The sequence below is a fragment of the Xenopus laevis genome, chromosome 5S (assembly GCF_017654675.1).
Source record: "Xenopus laevis strain J_2021 chromosome 5S, Xenopus_laevis_v10.1, whole genome shotgun sequence".
NCBI classification, from domain to species: domain Eukaryota; kingdom Metazoa; phylum Chordata; class Amphibia; order Anura; family Pipidae; genus Xenopus; species Xenopus laevis.
This window is the reverse complement of record NC_054380.1, coordinates 86,878,618-86,900,139: the sequence shown is the minus strand read 5'-3', so window position 1 is coordinate 86,900,139 and position 21,522 is coordinate 86,878,618. Positions and strand designations below refer to the sequence as shown.

Below are 21,522 nucleotides of genomic sequence, written 5' to 3'. Positions count from 1 at the left end.
GTCTGTAGTGACGCATTAAGGTTAAAGGTACCATGTGTTGGACTGTCCTCTGTTCCCACTCACAATTTTGGCCACCCAATCCACTTTGCCACACATACACTCTTTTTCCCCATCACACTCTATACTAATTATTTGAGGGCATACAGGTCGATGTAAGATCTTGGTGGGACCAGTGTAATAATTTATTATATATACTGTAATCCCTACAACTATGATACCAGATCATGATACATCAATATATTTTTAAATGTTTTTAAACTATCAATTCCCTCTTCATTTTAAAGAAGCTATTAAATGTTATATTTTAATTGGGTAATTTTTTGGATATATCAGTGGAAGTTGAACTGCTTATTGGATAACTGGCATCTTATGCACCATTGCACTTTACTTAATTGAAATTATTTATTGACTTTTATAAGACACAATAATGACACTTGATTTTGGTTTATCACATAATGAATGTATTTATAGATTGAAGTGATCATGAATTAATAACTTTTTTTCTTGAAGTCATGAATTTTCTCTTTCTCACCATGTTCCAGCTATATACACAATAAATTTCACACTCATTACAATAGAGACTGTGCAACATTATTAACTCTTCTTAGTAGTTCCTTCTCTCTGGTTCATATCAATAATCTACTACAGCTAGGGTTGCCACGCGGCGATCGGCAGATCGTTTCGATCATGGGGAAATTGCAGATCGCCGTGTCAATCATGGGGAATCCTGCCGGTTTTCCTAATTTGGAAATTCAGGCAGGAAGTGGTGAAAAGACCCAGAAAGTAGGGTTGCCACCTGTCCGGTTTTGACCCGGACAGCCAGGTAATTTGAAGTGCTGGCCGGGTCAAAACCGGACAGATGGCAACCCTACTTTCTGGGTCTTTTCACCACTTTAGGAGTTCAACTTCGGCTGTTTTCGTGACTTCAGGTCTTTTCTCCACTTTGAGATTTCAGCTATTTTCGCGGCTTCGGGTCTTTTCGCCGCTTTGGGACTTCGGAACTTTCGGCACTTCCGCATTTCGGCACTTTGGAAGGAAGTGTTGCGGCTTCTGCACTGTCAAGGGGGTCCCGGCTCTTTCGAAAAGTTCAGCACTGCCAGACCCCCCCTTCAGGCCCGGTACACTTGTACCCCCTGTGCCCCCCTGATGGCGGCCCTGCCAACAGGTATTACTTCTGGTAGAATACACAACTTTGACTTTGGTTGCCAATCGTACAGCTGAGTTTCAGTCGGTTCCATGCAAACAGAACACAGGCATAAACTTATAAAATATGTTTCTACATAAATAATCATCAGCCACTAATAGCACAACTGCACCAGCTTCGGGCACCAAGTCCCAAATCCGGCATGCAATGGAAAAGCGTCTTCACATTTTACTTCCAGTTCACGCAACTCGTTTAACTTGACCCGCCTTGGCCGCCGTAAGTGTTTTGCTTGCAAAGCGAAAGGCGGCCTGAGAGGAACATTTTAACAGCTTTGAGAATTCGCATGACATGGCCTTCGAATAAATTCCTGCATCTAATACTGCCCCAAGAAACACTGAGTACTGACCCTCGCGTATAATCTATTTATACAGCCATTTGAAGAAAACGCCAAATGTCACGTGTTGGAGACGTTCCCCGACACATTCACGTGTTCGTGACGTCACATGCGCTCTACTAGCAACTAGCAGCGATCATGGCGGCTACGCGTGCTGTGAAAAGGGGCACTGGGGGAGCGGAAGAACAGCTTCCTCTGCAGGCAGTACTCATTGCCGACAGTTTTAATAGGCGGTTCTATCCAATCACGAAGGACCGGCCACGGGTGAGGGGAAATAATTTGTTCTGGTTTTAAGAGAAAAGTAGAGTAGAATGTCCAGAAGCAATGGGGTTGGTAGGTTTAGGCACCATTTCAGTTGTCACTGATGTTTTAGCAGCCGGCTAAGGTGTAAATAAAATACTATGTATGAAACGTTTCTAGCTGGAAAAACAGATGTGTGGCCATGCCTGATATCCGCTTCATTCTTCTATTAGAAAAAGGCAGTGAGTCGTTCTCTTTTCACGATGGACTTCACAGCTGGGAACTTTTTTCATTGTCTACACCTTTAATTAATTTTGACCATGGTCCAGGGCTTTTTAACCCTCTTCTCAGGTGACATGAGCGCTAGGAGTCAGACTTCTACAACAATAATTGCTTTAGTACTATTAAAGATAAGTCACTTTAGTAAAGGTAAAAGGGCTCCCATATTTGGGTAATTCATATGTTAAAAATCCCTGAAATTTCCAAATATGAACACAGTAACTCCCACCCATATGAGCGATAATATGATGTCAGCTAAGGTAAGACTTTAGGTGCAGAAATTAATACCATCTGTCCGTAGTCTTATAGAAAAAGTGACAAATCTTTCAGGGTTACCTGCTGTTTTGGCAGAAATATTGGCCATTGTATGTCTGTCTGGCATACTGATTATATTTGCATAAAGCTTAGTTTTTACTAGTCAAACCAGCTAAATACCAGCCAGGTGGCAATTTCTCTTAGTTCTCGTCTATTTTATAATTCTAATTTTGTGATATTGAAGTACTTAAAAATGCTTCAAGAATTCTTCACAAACCATCCCAATCTGTGGAGTATTATATTTTTACATATATATATATATATCTCCTCGTGCTCAGCTTTTGTTTCTGTTGTAAGCACATTGGGAGATGGTATCATGGGAAATGCCATCCGCATATTCAGTTAACTCTAGGACCACTAGCAGCTTTAAGTGGGATTGGATGCATTAGGACATATGACTACTAATCACTCTTAAACTAGCAAATAAAGTATGTTTCAAAAGTGTGTGGTAGTGGAGTAATCAAAAGCGTACTTTCATTTTCTTCTTTCACGTGTCCTTAAGGAAAAAAAAGATTTAAGTAAACACTTCATATATATGATATTTTCATTCTTATGATAGGAAACAGATACTGTAAAATGTTAATATTAGAAAGTACATATGCTTACTCAATATGCCTTACATTGCTCAAACTTTCATTTTCACAGTATGAATGCCTGTTTATATATTCCCTATATCTGCTTAGTAGTTATATGCATAGGGGAAGTATTGTTAATCTACTTCCTGTAAGATTTTCTGGATTTGTTGTCAGTGAATGCAATAAGCTATGGGTACATAACTGGAGGAGCCATCAGTAAACCTCATGGCTATATGACATTGTATATAAGTAGGGTCCCCGTTTTGTTTTTTTTTGTATTGAATTATTGTACCGTTTTTACCTGATTGTTGCTTTGTCTGCACTTTGGATATTATTGATATCCATAACGTATTATTCAGTTGGAAAGTTGTGTATGATTCTAAAGTACTATCTTGGTCTTCATTTTCTTATTTTTATTGATGCTTTAAAACAAACATTGTAAGAAAATTTACAGTTGTCCTTACGGCAAATTGATTAATTACAAACCTGTGAATGGAAATTACAGATTACACACACCGATACATCTTGTGCAAATAGCAAAGGTAGACAGTGTCATAGTTTAATATGTAAAGGATTGGAGGAGATCTATGAAGATACCTGGGGATCTTTTCATGTCGCATTTTGTAATTTGTTTAGCATACTCCCACCCTTCCTTCTACATATTTGATTGCCTAAATACATACTTGCTTCATCTTTGATTTTTTCTGTGACTTTGTTATGTACCGGACAGAGCTAATACCACTTGTTTGGCACTTGTTCAGTATGGTGTTAACCTAAATTTTTTATCTTCCTAGCCTGTAGCAAGATTATGTTCGAGAAACCTAACAGAGTGATAATGTTTACAGAATAAAGTATTAGTTTCATAAAGCAGTGTATAACACAATTTTTCCTAAATACCTAGACCAGGGGTGCCCAAACATTTTGCGACGAGGGCCAGATTTGGTGAGGTGAAAATGTGGGGAGCCAATAATTTAGCCTGACATTCTTTGAACCATTATCATCATTTAACTCATTTAAACAAGGAATCGCATAGCCGTAGCAGTAAGATTTGGGCACATTAGTGAGATGGTCTACCACTTGGTCTATACTGCTGCCTGTGTGCTGAAGGTGCGAGCCCGGAATACTGTTACGTTACTGGTACTGGCACGTCAGTACGTCTATTGACACCTTCAGCCCTAAAGAAGTATGCGAGATCGATGCGTCACTACGTGCCAGTTAGTGATTTGCGGGTCAGGGTTTTCCTGACCCGCACACGAACCTAACCTGCCCTGCTGCAGCCCGCGCCCACCCGCACTTCCGGTGTGCTTTTATAGACCCGCGCCGACCCGCCTATAAAACCGGACCCCCGTAGTCGGATGCCGGCATTTGAAAGTGGCGGGTGGGGAGAGCAGGAGAAGTGCTCAACCCGCACCCGACCGCCACCCACGAGGAGCAGTGCGAGGTCGACCCGACCAGCGGGTAAACCCACGGGTATCGGGTTGGCCCGCACATCACTAGTACCAGTACGTGTCTATTGCTAAACACCTTCAGCACACACGCAGCAGTATAGACCAAGTGGCAGATCATTTCACTTATGTGCCCAAATATTATTGCTACGCAATTCCTGATTGCACTGTGCTGGTGGGCCACATTATTATTATTAATTTCATGATGGAGGCTGAGGGCCTGTGTAAATTTGAAAATGGGCCGCAATTGGCCCCCGGCCATACTTTGGACATGCCTGACCTAGACAGTAATATTCTAGGTTCACTTTTATCATCAATAGCAATCTGGTACTGTATGTTTTGGTTTTTTTCTTTGATATTTTATAGCTTTCTAAAATTTGAGATTATATGTATTTTTATTTATACAGTGTGACTTTTATCAGTGTTTTTGCTTTTGGATTGCAGGCTCTCCTCCCACTGGGTAATGTGGCTCTAATAGATTATACACTAGAGTTTCTTACAGCCACTGGAGTCAAGGAAACTTTTGTTTTCTGTTGCTGGATGGCAAATGATATTAAGGAGCATTTAAGGTGAGTGGAAAGCTTAAGATGCCACAGTATGTACAGATATTGCAAGTTAATGTCTCATTGTTATGCCCTGTAACGTGATGAAAACAATCCATTCTCCTTGCTGCTGTATGTGTCCAGGTGCCTGGCATTCTGCTTCTGGATTATGAGAAAATTGATTTTCTACCTGTTGTTGTTGACAGCAATTCAAAGTGGTGCAGACCTACCAGCCCCAATGTGGTACGTTTTGTGACGTCTGAGCTTTACAGATCACTTGGTGATGTTTTAAGAGATGTCGATGCAAAATCTTTAGTACGATCTGACTTCATTCTTGTCACTGGTGATGTGGTGTCCAATATCAACATTGAAGCTGCCCTGGAGGAGCACAGGTACATGAACATGAGAGATCACTGTGTGTAAAGATTTTCTGTAAATCTAGTAGCCCTCTTGCAATCCTTAAATCATGTTTCCTGTATGTTTTAAAGGACACGTCGAAAGTTAGAAAAAAATGTGTCTGTAATGACAATGATCCTCAAGGAATCCTCTCCAGGTCACCGAACAAGATGTCAAGAGGATGATGTTGTTCTTGCTATGGACAGTAAGACAAAACGAGTGCTGCTCTATCAGAAGAGCCAGGGCCTGGCACGCTTTCACTTTCCAGTGGTCAGTTGATCTACATCTTTCTATGCATGTACAATGCTGCAACTTAACATCATGTATATCATTGCTATGGATTGTAAAACAAAATGAATGCTGCTATACCAAAAGAACCAAGATCTAACATGCTACCACTTTCCAGTGGTCACTTGGTCTCAGCCTTACTTTGTACATTATATGAGATTAAGAATATGAATATAATCTATTATTCATTATTAAATTATTAATAGCACTACTCTAGATATGTTTTATATAAAGATCGCGTTTCAGACTCATTTTTAAATGAAGCCTACATTTTCATACTGATGTCATACAACCTGACTCATAATAGCTTAACTTATTTGTTCTTAGAGCATTTTCCAGAGTGCAACTGATGAAATTGAGCTGCGTCACGATTTGTTGGATTGTCACATCAGCATTTGCTCTCCACAAGTATGCATACTGTGTTTTTATCAGATATTAACTTATCCACTATCCTCTGTTTTCCCTGTTTCACTATGTTTTGTTCACCTTTTCTATTACAGGTTGCAGAGCTGTTTACAGACAACTTTGATTATCAGACTAGGGACGATTTTGTCCGTGGTATTTTGGTCAATGAAGAGGTGAGAAAGAAGAGTACAGCTTTATGATATCTAATCCTCTAAGGCAGTGATTCCCAACCTGTAGCCTGCGAGCAACATGTTGCTCGATAACACCTTGGATTTTGCTCCCAGTGGCCTCAAAGCTGGTTCTTCATATTTGAATTCTTGGCTTGGAGGCAAGTTTGTTTGCATAAAAAACAGATGTACTGCCAAAAAGAACCTCCTGTAGGCTTCCAGTCCACACAGAGGCAACCATAATGGTTAATCACAGCCCTTATTTGGCATCCATGGGAACATTTTTCATGCTTGTGTTGCTCCTCAGCTCTGTTTACATTTGAATGTGGCTCATGGGTGAAAAAGATTGGGGATCCCTGCTCTAAGGCAACAACATGTTTTCAACATTACATGCTTTTTCTTTCTTTTCCAGATTCTTGGGAATCAAATACATCTTCATGTAACCCAGGAGGAGTATGGTGCCAGAATTTCCAACCTGCTAATGTATGATGCTGTAACTTCTGACATCCTACGCCGATGGTTGTACCCTCTTACACCTGAGACCAATTTCACTGACCAGGATGCACATACTTATACTCACTGTCGTCACAACATCTATCGAGGATCAGATGTCAGTCGGGGTCATGGGAGCATACTGAGGGAGAATGTGCTGATTGGGAGTCATACAACTATTGGGTCTAATTGCAGCATCAGCAACAGTACCATTGGGAGGAACTGCAGCATTGGTAGGAAATAAAGTGATAGTACAAGAGGCTAAGAAAATATTGTCAGGGTAATGTAAAGACAATAAGAAAATACAAACAGCAAGAATTTTTATAGTGACAATGAGACTTGAGAGAAACAGAGAATGTGCGTTGGATATTTATATGACTCTATTCTACTTAACTTTAATGCCTACCCCCATAGCTACACACTGCCTTATTTATACAAACTTTAGTAATTCTTTGTTACCTTTAATCTTTCCCACTTTGCTTTCCCCTTATTAGCAATACAGTACAGGTATGGGACCTGTTATCCGGAATGCTTGGGACCTGGGTTGTCATAATTTTGGAAATTTGTACTACTAGAAGGTGGTTGCCTGGTTTTGCTTTCAATAAGGATTAATTATATCTCGGCTTGAATCAAGTACAAGGGACAGTTTTTTTATTACAGAGAAAAAGGATATCATTTTTAAAGATTCGGATTATTTGATTATAATGGACTCTATTGAAAACAGCCTTGTCATAATTCGGAACTTTCTGGATAACGGGACCCATACCTGTATTGACACATATTTTGAGTATACTATGATTTGTAGCACCATGGTTTTCGCTGGTATATTTACACAAAGAAAATGAACACAAAATAAATTACAATGTTAGACCCTACATTTCTATGAGGTTTCTTTTTTTTTCTTTTCCTGAAGGGGACAGAGTAGTTCTGGAGAATGTACATATCTGGGATAGAGTGCATGTTGAAGATGATGTTACTATCAAAAAGTCCATAATTTGTAATGATGTTGTTGTGAAGAAAAGGGTGCAGATAAATCCACACTGCGTCTTGACATCAAAGGTAACGAGTAAAGACTAATTTACCTTTTATCTATTAAAAGAAATCAGTATTGTAGTACTCATCCAGTTGATTGGAGGGCTTAAGCTGGCCACTCAAGGGCCCATTTTCTGCAAACATTAGACCGAGCTGACAGCTTATTGGCCCTGTGACCAAAACCACATTCTTCCTGACCCCAGACAGATAAATTTCCGGTAGGTTAAAAATCCTAAATCCCATTGTGGGAGGTCTGCATCAGGCATCTGGTAATTATCCTTTCCAAATTGAGCTACATGGGCCACTTATTAGCAGCCCAATAATCTGTTTTTTACCTACTGCCTGAGTGGCCAAATGGGTCTAGGAACTGCATAGTGTTATTTGACTTCACCAAATGAGTTAGAGATGTCTGCTTTATTTAAAAGCCATTTAATTTAAGCAAAAGATTTTTTAAATTATATTTGTTAGCATAAAACTGCATACATTTTTGCCTGAGGTGCAATCGTTGTTGTAGACGATGGAAAAAGATTTCCCTACCCAGCAAAACTAATGATAAATTGAATTACAGTTAGCTGCTAAAGTAAAAACTACAGTATATCTATCAATTATATGTTTCCCTGTGATAGGTGGTTGTTGGTCCTGATTTTCAACTTCCAGAAAGTACAGTGATTTCTCTTCATCATCCCGAAGAATATGAAAATGATGATGATGAATTTAGTGATGATGCAGGCGCTGGAAAAGAGGCAGAAAGAACAAAGGTTAAAGGTATTGTGCAATCTGTGTGCTCAGTAAGCTTTTCTACTGCTGCAGTAGAGAAGTAGTTGAAAATTGTGGGTTCATAAAATGTTTGAATGACTAAAATAAAGGTTTTCCACTCCCTGGTGTGTGCCTAGGTCAAAAGTGGCATGGAAACAAAATTTGTACATTACAGCTTTTGGATGAGGTTTTTTTTTACAAGCATTTATTAAATGGGATGTACACCCATAAAGCCATCCTTGATGACCTTAAAGTTATGTAAATGTAATTGCCATTAAAAAACAATCTGTAACAAAAGCCAGCTGTTACACAGTTCTCTGGAGGAGAACTGACTTCTGCGACATTGTTTCAAAGATCAGAACCAGTCAGTGTAGAGAATAGCAAGTTAAACAAATACAGCTTTCATTTGCTTAGAATTCCTTTTCTTTTCATTATGCAAAAAAACTGTTTTGGGTGGATATCAACTTTTTTAAAAAGTGTATTTCGTTGCAGTATACAATAAAAAGGAGGTTGGTTCAGAAGGTGAAGGTTATCTGTGGAAATTTTCAAATCTTGCAGAAGAGGAGGAAGATGAAGAGCTGCAGAGGGGTTTGTGGGGTGAGTAGTTTTCGGTAAAAGCTTGGCACAGAATAATATCTACGATTGCAGTGGGAATCTAATACTTGGCTGTGCATTATTATGCACAGATACACATTGCAGTCAAAATTGTTAAGAATGAGATGGTGTAATTTTAGGAGCTTTTGATCCTAGTGATGCAGACCACTGTGGTAACCCTCTTTTTATTCCGTTCCAGGACTTACTCTGAACACTGAAGAGGTCAGTGACAGCGAGAGTGAGACTGGCAGCATGCAACAGTCAGAAAGCCACCCTGCTTCACCTGTCCTTGATGATATTAAAGGTAATTTCTTTAGGAATCCACACATCTTTAGGAACTAAATCAGTTGCCCCCTTGCTTGGCAGCGAATTAATGCAGGGAGGAATGTTTTTTTGAGGTTTTTTTTTTTATTCTAGCTATTGTGGAATAGCATTCGAAAAAGTATTTCAAAACTTGGCAGATATATATTTATCTTATGCATTCATATTCTTAACATGTATGCCTTCTTCTGTCAGTTTTTCAGATGGAAGTTCTGGGCACACTGCAGAGGGGTGTGGAAGAAAATATATCTTGTGATAATTTGGTGCTTGAAATTAATTCTCTCAAGTAAGTGATATGAGGTTGAAATTTTGTGTGAGTAATATGATTCATTCAATTTTTATATATAAATAAGATATTTTCCTCATACAGATATGCCTATAACATATCTCTGATGGAGGTGATGCAGGTTTTGTGTAAGGTTGTCTTGGAGTTTCCACTCCATCAACTTGATGGAACTCTTGATGTGAACCTCTACTGCAGTACTCTAATTCCTGTGAGTGTGCCCCTTTTTTATCTGACTTTTTGATCTAAAAAAATTATATATAACTTTAACACTATAATTTTAGGTTACTTCAACAGTTTAATTTTGGCAAAACATGCAATCTTCTCTCGCATATTTTCCTCCTCATGCTCCAAGTCAGCATAAAACACTTCTGACTTAATTCAAGAAACTTTATCCTAATTAAAAGAATGGCAGATCAAACATCTCATGTTATAGTCCAGATGGTTGCTGGCAAAACACTGCCAAGAGTAGCGATGCGTGCTCTGACCTGAGATGTTCAATTTACCATTCTTTAGAGACGCACTGTATTGCTAAATAGAAGTACACCATTATAACAGTATCTAACAGAATGAGTTATCTTCTAGCTTCTCCGCTACTACATTAGTGATACTGCTCTAGCACTTACTCTCTTGATTTGTGGCTGGTTAAGTTCTGTGGATGATGTGATTGTGGAATCTTGTGTTTTTGTCATCTGCGTATCTGTCCCATGTGTTTTATGCATATGTTTTTTATAATAAATGCTATCATGGCACACAACTTACATGTTTGATGATTTTCTTTTATCACAGCTTCTGAAAAGATGGACCCCCCTTTTTAAAAATTATGTAAAACGGGCTTCTGATCATCTGTGTTGCCTTGGAGCAATGGAAGAATTTTTTTTGGAGAATGAAACACTATGGGCTGCAATTGCAAAGGTAATAAGCAGTTGTATGTGCCTTTCTAAAATTTGTTGGAATAAATGAAATATACAGTTTAATAGTATTTACCTCCTACCACATAAGTGCTTGAATCCAAAAAAAGTGAACAAGGTAAAATGTTGAGGTAAAATGAGCAGTTCACAACTAATATATTTAGTCCCCAAACTTTCCATTACTTTCCATTTCTACTATAAAATGTTGTTATAGTAGATATTTTTTAAATGTTGTTTAATTTCTTCCTGTTAATTTGAAGGACAAGATGCCCTTCAAATTACCTTATAGTATGATGTAGATCGTGATATTCTGGGACAATTTGCAATTTTAAAGAAACGGTACAAAATTACTAATTGAAGATATGCTTCTTTTTAGGTTTATGAGCAGTACCTGCAATATTTTTTTTTTTTTTTTTTTTACTTTAGATCCCTTTAATTTGACATATTGTCAGTTTCCCAGGTGCTCTGATAAACTTCAGTTACTCTTTACTGCTGCACTGCAAGTTGGAGTGATATCACCCCCTCCCTTCCTCCTCCCCCCAGTAGCCCATCAGCCCATAAGCAGAACAATTGGAAGGGAACCAGGTAACCGCTCCCTCGTAGTTATAAGAACAGCACACAGTAAAAAATTCATGTCCCACTGAGACGCCTTCAATTACATTGAGTAGGAGAAACGATAGCCTGCTTGAAAGCAGCTCCATACTGAAGTGCTGGCTCTTTCTGAAAGCACATGACCAGACAAAATTACCTGAGATGGCTGCCTATGCACCAATATTACAACTAAAAAAATACATTTGTTGTGTTAGAAAGTAAATTTCTCTTGCCTAGATTGGGGGACACAGGCACCATGGGGATAAAGATCCTGCAGCTGGAGAGCAGACACTAAACAGTTAAATGACTCCTCCTCCTGCTCTGGGCTTTATCCCCTGCCTACTTCCTGTTCTCCTCAGTTTTATTTTAGTGTCCTCAGAAGGAGGACTGACACTAGTGGCTCTGGAGCAAGTGGTTAGGATACTTTCCAAAAACCATGCCACACAGGGGCCAAGGTTCTCTTTCTAGAGCCCCTCCAGCCTAATGGTTATTTTTAATGCCCACTGCCTTCCCGCTCTACGGAGGTCTGCAGGCTAAGCTCCACTGATCCCTGGGGGTTCCGGTTCCCGCTCCACGGAGGCTGCACCGACCCATTACCACAGGGATCCACCTCGGGCACTTCAGGCTGGCATCAAGGGTAAGTAGTACACCCTCCATCAAAGGTAAGTAGTACACCCTCCAACTCACCCCAAATGGCTTCCTCAGGCAGTGGGGCCGAGGATCAGTTGGTGACCTTCTGTCTGCCTGCCAGCCACCCCACCCGCCTGCCTTACTGGCCATCCGCTGCCCCCCTACCACTTCTTTTCCCACCATATTCACCTTACTTTTGCTTCTCTCAGTCTCCTCGTGGCTTCCCTTGTCGAGAACTGATCTCGGCCGCCATCTTGGATCCCGCGGGATTTCGCGGCCGCCATCTTGGATCCCGCGGGATTTCGCGGCCGCCATCTTGGATCACGCGGGATTTCGCGGCCGCCATCTTGGATCACGCTGCACTTCGCGGCCGCCATCTTGGATCACGCGGGATTTCGTGGCAGCCATCTTGGATCGATGAGGTTGTAGCTGGCCATTCTTACAACCGCTTCTCTATCCGGTGCCATCTTCCTCCCCAGTCCCTTTTTTCACGGAATAAAGTGTACATCCTAAGACCTGTATGCCTCTTCTGACCTTGTCTAGGCATATTAGGTGGATACTAAAATTCTTCCCTTCCATAGCAAACCATTCCTGCCTAACACTAGTCAGTATTCCCTCCCTTCTGGAGAGGGGATTCCAAGATTATGGCAGGTACAGTGGAACATCACCCTGTTACGATGAATCATGGAGATACTAAAGCAAATAAATAAATAAAAAAAAAAAAAAAAAGGATTAAATAAATAAATAATTATGCTGATCACTATTATCTTGGTCTGCACATTATTGTCCTATTTTGCCTGTCTTATGGCAACTCGGGTTTCCAAATACTTCCACTGTCCCTGTTGAGGCCCACCCTTCCCCTGCGAGCAGCCCTTCGGCTATGGCTCTACTGTCCAGCTCAGTATCAGCTACGGCAAAACAATTGAGCTCGGACTCAGAATGGTACACGCCTTATCTCTCCTACTACAGAGTTTGGCATGGTTACCGGAGATTATGGATAGAGTCGTGGAATATCTATCTACTTCCCAAGGTGATCCTCCCCATGGTCAAAACACCATTCCCACTCCTCTCCAGATTCCATGGACAGCATGGAAGAATATTAAGGGAGAGAAGAACAACTTATCAAGGGAGGACTCTGATCCAGACACTCCCTACCCTAAAGGGAGGTCGATGGACCCATACGGGCAGTCTTAGCATTAGTCCTTAGCATTCAGGACAACCCAGCCACTGCGGTTCATGGTATCGACCGCTTCACATGGTTGACAATTCAAATGCCAAAGGAAATCCTCTTAGGTTTTCCAGCCTAGGACCAGTTGGCAAAAATTGCCAAATCTCAATGGACAACACAGACCATAGGGTCCAGCTCTTCAGAGACTGTATAGACCTTGGTCTGCCCCTCCAGCAATGCTCGCTTCGGCAGCACGTATACAAAAATTGGAACAATGCAGAGATAAATGGCATGGCCTCTGCGCAAGGATGACACGCAATTGTGAAGTCTTCCATAAGGTGGAACCCCCTGGAATTACATTTTCCCGAACACCACCATCCTGGTGGCTAATGCGTCTGCCTTCTGAAATTCCCTTGATAATTAATAAGGGCTTCTGCAAGGCTATATTCACTGACCCAGTTACAGCCATCTTCATTACACCTGTATGGTTGGAGCTAGATGCCAAACATACTGGGTCAGATGTTTCACCACCAACCAACGTCTCTCAAGGGGCCGATGTGGTCACATATATAGATATATCGTGACACTGCCCTAGACACCGCTAAAATTATTGTGCTGATGCTTCTGGCACTCAGTTGTTACATGGTTAAGACCTGTTCAACAGACCTAACTTCTAGGATTCTGGGTCAGTCTGCGCCTTCCCAGGAAAACCACTTCTGAGCAAAGTTAGACCAGACTAGCGCTTAAGTGATGGGTTGCAAAAGCACTCTTCTGCAAACTTCTGTACCCATCGCTTCCACGTAGACAACCTTGTTCGTCCTTCTCGCCAAAGTCATGGCTCTTGAGCACAGATGGTAAACCCACAGCCGGCAGTTGGACCCTAATACTCCTTCTCACAGAGTTCTTCCTGGTCTTCGACCATGAACACTACTAGACTTGTCCAGGACAAATAACTACACCGCTGAAGGTGTACTCGCCTCTGAGGTCGTTCCTTAGGAGGCTGACTAAAGCACTTGGGAGGACTGAAAACATACTATTCAGAACCCCTGGGTCCTTCAACCCATACCTCAGGAATATCTAATATAAATTAAACCTTCAAGAGCACACGGCTCTGTCGATAACCTGGTCCAAAAGGTTGTGGGTTCATTTCCCACCTCTGCTAAAAACTCAGTTCCAGAGCAGCTCTTGTCCGCTCTGCTTAAGGTTCCCCGTTTCCAAGAGGGTATACTGACTTACTCCAGTCTCTTCATTGCCCCAGAAGGGACGGTTCCTATTGTCCAGTGCTGGACCTAAGGATGCCCACAAGTGCCACTTCAAAAAGGGGGAATCCATTCAGTCCCTAGAGGGGGGGGTTTTATCTTGGAGATAGTTGACAGCAGAGGTGCCAGCCTCCATATTCCAATCCACAACCACAAGTGTTTTCTACCCTTCTGCATTGCAGTGAAGCATGGCAGTTCATGGCACTCCCCTTCAGACTGTCCTCTGCGCTTAGCGTATCACCAAGTCAAGACCGCGGGGTTGTCAAAGCCAAAGTAACACAGACTCTGCTTGGAAAACCTACCAGTCATGGAATGTCAGACCGACGGTTACACAACATACAGATCAGAAGAAGATCTAGAAGAAGTCCAGGCACTTCGGATCTCACCTCAATTCAACAGTCCATGGTACTGCAGACCCTGAGGAGCTGAATACTCAATACCAGTAACCTGCCCTCCCCCAACTCACAAAACGGAATACCTATGTCTAATCACGGACTGCTCAGTGGGGGACCTCCCATTCATAGACCAAGGTATCGACTCTCCATAGTCTTATCCCCACACTCGAGAAGGGGGTGCCCAGTCCCCCTGCGTGCTACAATGGGCACCATGGGAACAATGGTCTCATCGTTGCCACCGTTTTCATAGGCAACTGCACACAAGACCTCTTCAGCAGTTTAAGGTCCATTCAAGAGACAGAACCCTCATGACCTGGATAGAACATGCCAATCCCTGTCCAACTCAGGGCATCTCTACTGCAGTGGATTCAGCCTCAGAGATGGCTCTCTGGGAAGGCCTTCCCAGTTCAACAGTGGGTGGTCACGGCCATAGATGCAAGTATCCACAGTGAGGGAGACGCCATTTGGCTCCAACACAGTACAGGGTTAATGGAACAGGACAGAACAGTCTCTTCAGATCATTATCTTGAAACTCAGCTCCTTCTTCCTCTTAATAAAGCACTGGACGGACCTCCTAAAAGGTCAACCTGCTAGGATGCAATTTGAGATTGTGCTGGCGGTTGCCAGAAAATCTTGGAGTGGGCTGAGAGGACCATACCCACCAGCCCCACAGTATACATCCCAGAGGGAACATCAGGATAGTGAACTTCCTCCGCAATGAGATATGGATCGCTGCGAGGGGAGCCTCCATACAGTGGTCGCTCGATCGTAGAACAATGGGTGATACCCTAAGTGGTTCTAATGGTGACCAGGTATCTACCCAGCGTATTGCACAAGTCAGGGATCCTCTTGCGGTGGACACTCTCATAGCTCCTTGGCCATACAAACTTACCCACGTGTTTTCCCTGCTCATCCAGCTTCCAAGAGTCTTCAAATGGATGAAGGAACAGACTAACACCGTCTGGGAGGCACAATTTTTGCCACAAAGGGCATGGTTCACAGAGCTCAGCCTGTTGGCTGACGCACCTTCCACTTCCAGTTCGAGTCGTTCAAGGTCCAATCATCCACCCAAAATTCACCTCGGTTGACTTAACAACGTGGCCCATGAAGCCCTTATCCTGACTACCTCAGGTGGTCCCCAGTCTATCATGCCAGCTACGCCAAGAGCTCAAAAGCTGATATCAGCAGGGATTTACCACCAGAGACGAAAATCGTTATCACTGGCGTGTACACATTCACAGGGAACTCTACAATTTTGTATCAGATAGCCATCCTTCAAACATCAGGACCTCTACAGGGTGCCATATGACTGGCTCTGCCATACATACAGCCAAGGGGACCTTAACTAGTCCTGTAATAGCTCCTAGAGGACCCCTTGACCCCCTAGATTCCATCCCTTGGTGATCTTTACAGAAAAAGGGTCCATCTGGCGGGTTTTCCTCCTTCAGAAGGGTTTCGGAACTGATGGCTCGTCTTCCAAGTCCAACACATCATCTTCATGCTGATAATGCGGTACTGCGACCAATCAGGAAGCTCTTCCAAACTGGCTTCAGATTCCATTGAATCAGTATCTTTTGGTTCCTTCCATCTCTCTGAAACCCAAGACCAGCCAACACATCATCTTCATGCTGATAACGTGGTACTGCGACCATTCAGGAAATTCTTCCAAGCTGGCTTCCAATTCCATTGAATCAGTAACTTTTGGTTCCCTCCATCTCTTCGGAACCCACAACCTTTTAAGAGAAAGAACTGAACAATCTGGATGTAGTCTACACACTGGATTACTCCAGTGAGAAGCACAACTTTTGATGAGCTCTCTTCTTCTCCCTAATGGCCACAAGAGGGGCCATTGGTCTCCATGTTGGTAAATGCCAAATGGATTAGATTTTCCAGCCTATGCGATTACAGGTAAGACAGCACCGTTTCGAGTTCGGCTCATGCCACACGTGAAGTCAGTACTTCATCAAGCGTCAGGAAAGACTATACCTTCAAAGGTGACAGAATTCTCACACAGCCCTCAGCCGAGGCTAGTTTTGGGAGAAAAGTGTGTCAGGATGTGGTTTTCTGAATACAAATAAGGTAGATGTCCCACCCTCATGGGTAGCTTTGGGACGTCCCCATGGTGCCTGTGTCCCCCAATCTAGGCAAGAGAAAGAGGGATTTTTGTACTTACCGTTAAATCCTTTTCTCTTCGCCTACATTGGGGGACACAGGCCTTCCCTCCCTGGTTATATGATTCTATTCTATGCTATGTAACATGTACCTGTTCACTACCGTTGTTCAACTATGCACTCTGGGGTGAGACTCCTCCTCTCATTAGGGTTCCTTATACATACTTGTCCTTCCTTCTTCGGTGTCAAAACTGAGGAGAACAGGAAGTAGGCAGGGGATAAAGCCCAGAGCAGGAGGAGGAGTCATTTAACTGTTTAGTGTCTGCTCTCCAGCTGCAGGATCTTTATCCCCATGGTGCCTGTGTCCCCCAATGTAGGCGAAGAGAAAAGGATTTAACGGTAAGTACAAAAATCCCTCTTTTACATTAGGTAGAGTGAATAATTTGCAGGGTAAACAGTATAATTTAGAAATAAACATTACACCATAAAAATCATGACAAAATCCCTTTAAGTTAACTTTAGTATGTTATGGAATACCCTATTTTATCAGCTTTTCAATTGGATCTTCATTTTTTTTAAAAAAGTTTTGAAAATTGTTTCTTCTGTATTTTTCCAGTTTACTGATGTGGTCACTGACCATCCATTTTATTAATGTCTTCTCCACCTGCAGGTATTCATGGGCTTCTACCAGCAAGATGTGTTAGCAGAAGAGATGATTATTCGTTGGTTTTCACAGACTGAGGTTACAGAGAAGGGTCGGCAATTAAGGAAGAAGCAGGTGGTAAGTTAATTTTATGGTTATCATTATGTTTGGCATTAGCTAAAGATAAAATGTAATTGCATCAAGGCCACACTGGCTTGTGCACTAAAATTACGTGTATATTTAAGATTATCTTTGTACCGTTTGTTCTTTTCTAGCTCCAGAAGTTCATACAGTGGTTAGAAGAAGCTGAAGAAGAATCTTCGGAAGATGAATAAAAATGGAGAGAAAATAGAAGTGGGCACAATGCACACACATATTATTTCTACTGCAGCTTATAGCCATTGGTTGCCGGCACTCAACTCCGCCATTTGATATATAAAGTCCAAAAATAAAAGGAAGCACTCCCGGCATAAAGGTTGTTAGAAGTCCTTTACTGAATCATATAAACATCTATGCGTTTCTGTCCCTTGAGGTACCGAAACGCGTAGATGTTTATATGATGTATGTGTGCATCATGGATAGGACAGTCAGTATAGGAAGTTCTGTAGTACTAAAGTGCAGTATATACAAATCACAGATGCAACACCCATGCCCAACATCAAAAATAAATTCATATTTAAAAGCAATAGTATTATAAGCAAGATCAGTGGCCCTCCAAGGTGTTTCATCTGCAAAAGGCTAGCCCAAGAAGAATCTCTTCTGTAGGTGAAAAAAATATTAGCAATCAAAGAGAGATCATCTTTGCAGGCCAAACACTTCAAGGTGGGCATAAAGGGGACAGATCCTTTTGTTTGGCGACATTGCCAACCGGGCAGATCTCCAGTGTATGGCCACCATTAGCAGTAGCAGGACCAATTTATGCAAGTGACTACAATAAAATGGTTTTGATTTTGAATCTGCAATACATAAAGGTATTTGAGTATAGTTACCCACAGCTTGGTCTAGATTTTGAGTTTATATATAATATATAAACCTAATTAGATTGCATGGAAGGACCCATAGTACATGTTAAAGGTAGTTTTTAATTGTGACTTTTTTTTGCAGCTTAAAGGAATGGGAAATTTCTGTGAAGTGCATTTGTAGTTTTGCAGAATTTTCTGTACTAGCTGTTCTATTCATGTTCTTACTAATACTTCATTTTGGCACAAACCTGGTGGTGTGATATGACTGGAGAAGTGTGATATGGGGTTGGTTATCAATAAACCCATTATCTAGAAGGCTCCAAATTAAGAGAGTTATTTGACTAAGTTGGAGTAATAAAACAGTTTTATTTTATGATAACTAAGGTAGCTTGAGTCCATGTAAGGGTGATGTCAGGCAGGGTGATTAGTCGCCCAGCGACAAATCTTTGCTTCTGTGTTGACTAATCTCCACGAAATGCCTTCCCGTCGGCAAGAATACGAGTCAGCTGCATACGAATTGCTTCAGATTTCCAAAGTTGTCTCACGAGGAAACTTCGGGCGACTTTGGAAATCTGAATCAATTTGTATGTCATCCCATCGGCGATTCATATTCTTGCCGGCGGGAAGGCATTTGGGGAGCCTTCTGCTATCTCACTAGCAGCTAGGCACGTGCAGTTAAAGCTGATCTGGTTCTAATTTTAACTAAGCATGCTTCTGATTAGAAGCAGCCAGAGACTCTCGTCCTCAGCTCTACTGCACAGCTGTCCATTTTTATTTCTCTTAAATTATGGACAAACGGCAATACTGGAGGTCCTGTGTGGTTCAGTTTGGGAGGGTTTTGTTTTTTAAACACACAGCTCTCAGACTGGGAGTACATTGGTATATTCTTTTGTTTTTCAGAATATTATGTCATTAAATCCATGCTAACATGCTTCTTTTTCTGCAACAAATGCCCCTAATTGTACAACATTACAGAGCATTTATTTATTGGGTAAATAAAGTAAATGTATGTATTCTCTTTTATGCAGACTATGACTTCACAAACGAAAGTGGTATTGTATTTTTATTTCACGTAGGATAAAAACAGTTCACTTTTTTTTTTGGGGGGGGGGGGGTTTGTAGCTTTAATGAGTAATGCTCCAAAATACGGAAACAATTAGATCAGCATAGATTTGGATAGAGCACAAAAGTCGCAGAGCTTAGCTGCAAAAAGATTTATTAAATCAAGACATGTTTCGGATCACATGGATCCTTTTTCAAGTGAAAATACAAACAGTTACAAAATACGGAAACAACCTGAAGAAGAAGACACAAAAGAAAGTGGTATTTTATTTTGCCTAAGATAAAAATAATTCATTGTAGTTATTATTTTACACAGTAAGGTGTTGTGGTAATACTTTTCAACAGTAAGGCGCTAGTAAGAGTTGTATTTGACTAAAAAGGCAATTATACTAAAAATGATATGGAAATTAGTAATACAGTCCAGCCAACAGTTACTTTCATATTTCCAGTAAACTGCTTGGAATAGTATGTTTACATTAAAAATATTTATAAATAGACCTGAAAAAAGAATAAGAAAAAAAGAGGCCAGTTCATGGCCTTCATCCATGCCTATAAGCAATGCTAAATGACAAACTTAATATTTATATATTAAGACTTGGAAGAAAATGCCATTGAGTACTGTATTAGGTGGTGAATGAAGACTGGGGGGCATTTTATAGATAACCACAGCTATTCCAGTGTTGAGATCAGTCTTGTTCAGCACACAACATGGGTGGTAAATAGGTTAAATATCTGCTTGGCTCAAGGCTTATGACTAGTAGTATCTCTGGATATGTTTGACTCTGGTCATACCTCTAGAAAGAAAATTCGGCCTTGGGGACCAGTTCACTCAATAGGTTAGGCTACTATACAAACAACTGATAGCAAGAGTCAGGGCCAACAGCTACTTATCACAAACCTTCAATCTATATAGGAGCACCTGACAAGGGTACCCTCTTTCACAACGCCTGTTTTCCCTAACCTTAGCACTGGAAATCCTGATCCGCCAGGTGGATAATATCACAGGTCTCTGCTTGGGGAGAGTGGAAGAGTTCATTTCTCTATGGATGATATACATTATACCAGGACACCTCACGTGGATCGCTTTAGGCAGTCCAGGGTATAGTTGACCAGTTTGGACAATTCTCAGGCCTAAAGATAAATTGGGAAAAGTAGAGTATATTCACCATTCATGAACATTGAATCCAACTCATAAACCCCTTCCCCTCCAGTCTGGTGGACTCCTTGAAGTACCTTGGCATTGTTATATTTCTATATAGGGATTTGAATGTCATTATACTGTCCAATCCTGGGCCAATCATCTCCACCATGAAAGAGAAACTGAAAGTGTGGGCCAACCTGCCCATTTCAATCTGGGGCAGGATCATCTTGCTAAATATGATATTTAACTCTCCCATCCCCATACCTTCTTTACTGCTTTTGATGCTATTCAAACAGTCTCTGGGCAAACAAACCACCCAGGTTTCATAGGGCTGAGCTTAGATCTCTGGTAAATAAAGGGAGATTAGTTCTCCCACATGTGTTCTTCTGTTCGCTAGCAACCCAATTCTACTTTTCTGCATATCCAGAACATAGTATGGATGGTACTATCCTCACCAGGAATTAAAACGCATCCAAACCCAAGAAGCTCTTCCCTTTTATATTTCCAACTGAGGTTGGCCCTCCGGATGCAATTCCAGGGGAGTGCTATAACCACTAGTAAAGAATTGGCTCTCAGAGACACCTCTGCCAAAAAACTTGTTACTACACTATACTTGCTTCTCCTTAACACTGTTGAACCTCCATTTAACACAGCAGGCACCACCTGGCGCAAATACATCCTGGAGTTAGAGGACAATGACTGGAAAGAGTCAACCAACAGGGTTTAGTCTCAACCGAGGATAGACTAATTCAATTTAAAATCCTACACAGACTCCACTTAACCCCACTCCCATTATTCCGCATGAAAAGGCAAGACTCCTCCCAGTGCACCAAATGCAGCTCCCCAGAGGCAAATTATCTACATCTTATCTGGCAGTGCCCTCTAATCCAAACTTATTGGGCCCAGATTCTTGCCTATGTCCAGGACAAAACATCACTGCCAAATTGGTTAACCCCCAAGGTATGCCTCTCAGGCATAGTA

General features: G+C 41.5%; 1 protein-coding gene and 1 non-coding gene across 2 annotated transcripts; both read left to right on the top strand.

Annotated features, from left to right (window-relative positions):
- Positions 1-1,453: 1,453 nt before the first annotated feature.
- Positions 1,454-19,351, top strand: eif2b5.S (eukaryotic translation initiation factor 2B subunit epsilon S homeolog). The gene is made up of 16 exons (XM_018265590.2): positions 1,454-1,802; positions 4,837-4,961; positions 5,141-5,326; positions 5,423-5,600; positions 5,946-6,026; positions 6,119-6,196; positions 6,603-6,915; positions 7,596-7,741; positions 8,341-8,479; positions 8,963-9,067; positions 9,264-9,368; positions 9,581-9,671; positions 9,756-9,879; positions 10,458-10,583; positions 17,404-17,514; positions 17,652-19,351. The coding sequence occupies exons 1-16, from the start codon at positions 1,677-1,679 to the stop codon at positions 17,709-17,711; spliced, it is 2,094 nt and encodes a 697-aa protein (XP_018121079.1). The 5' UTR covers positions 1,454-1,676; the 3' UTR covers positions 17,712-19,351.
- Positions 13,205-13,309, top strand: LOC121394361. Its single transcript, XR_005961685.1, has one exon. It is a non-coding gene; the product is annotated as a U6 spliceosomal RNA (small nuclear RNA).
- Positions 19,352-21,522: the final 2,171 nt, after the last annotated feature.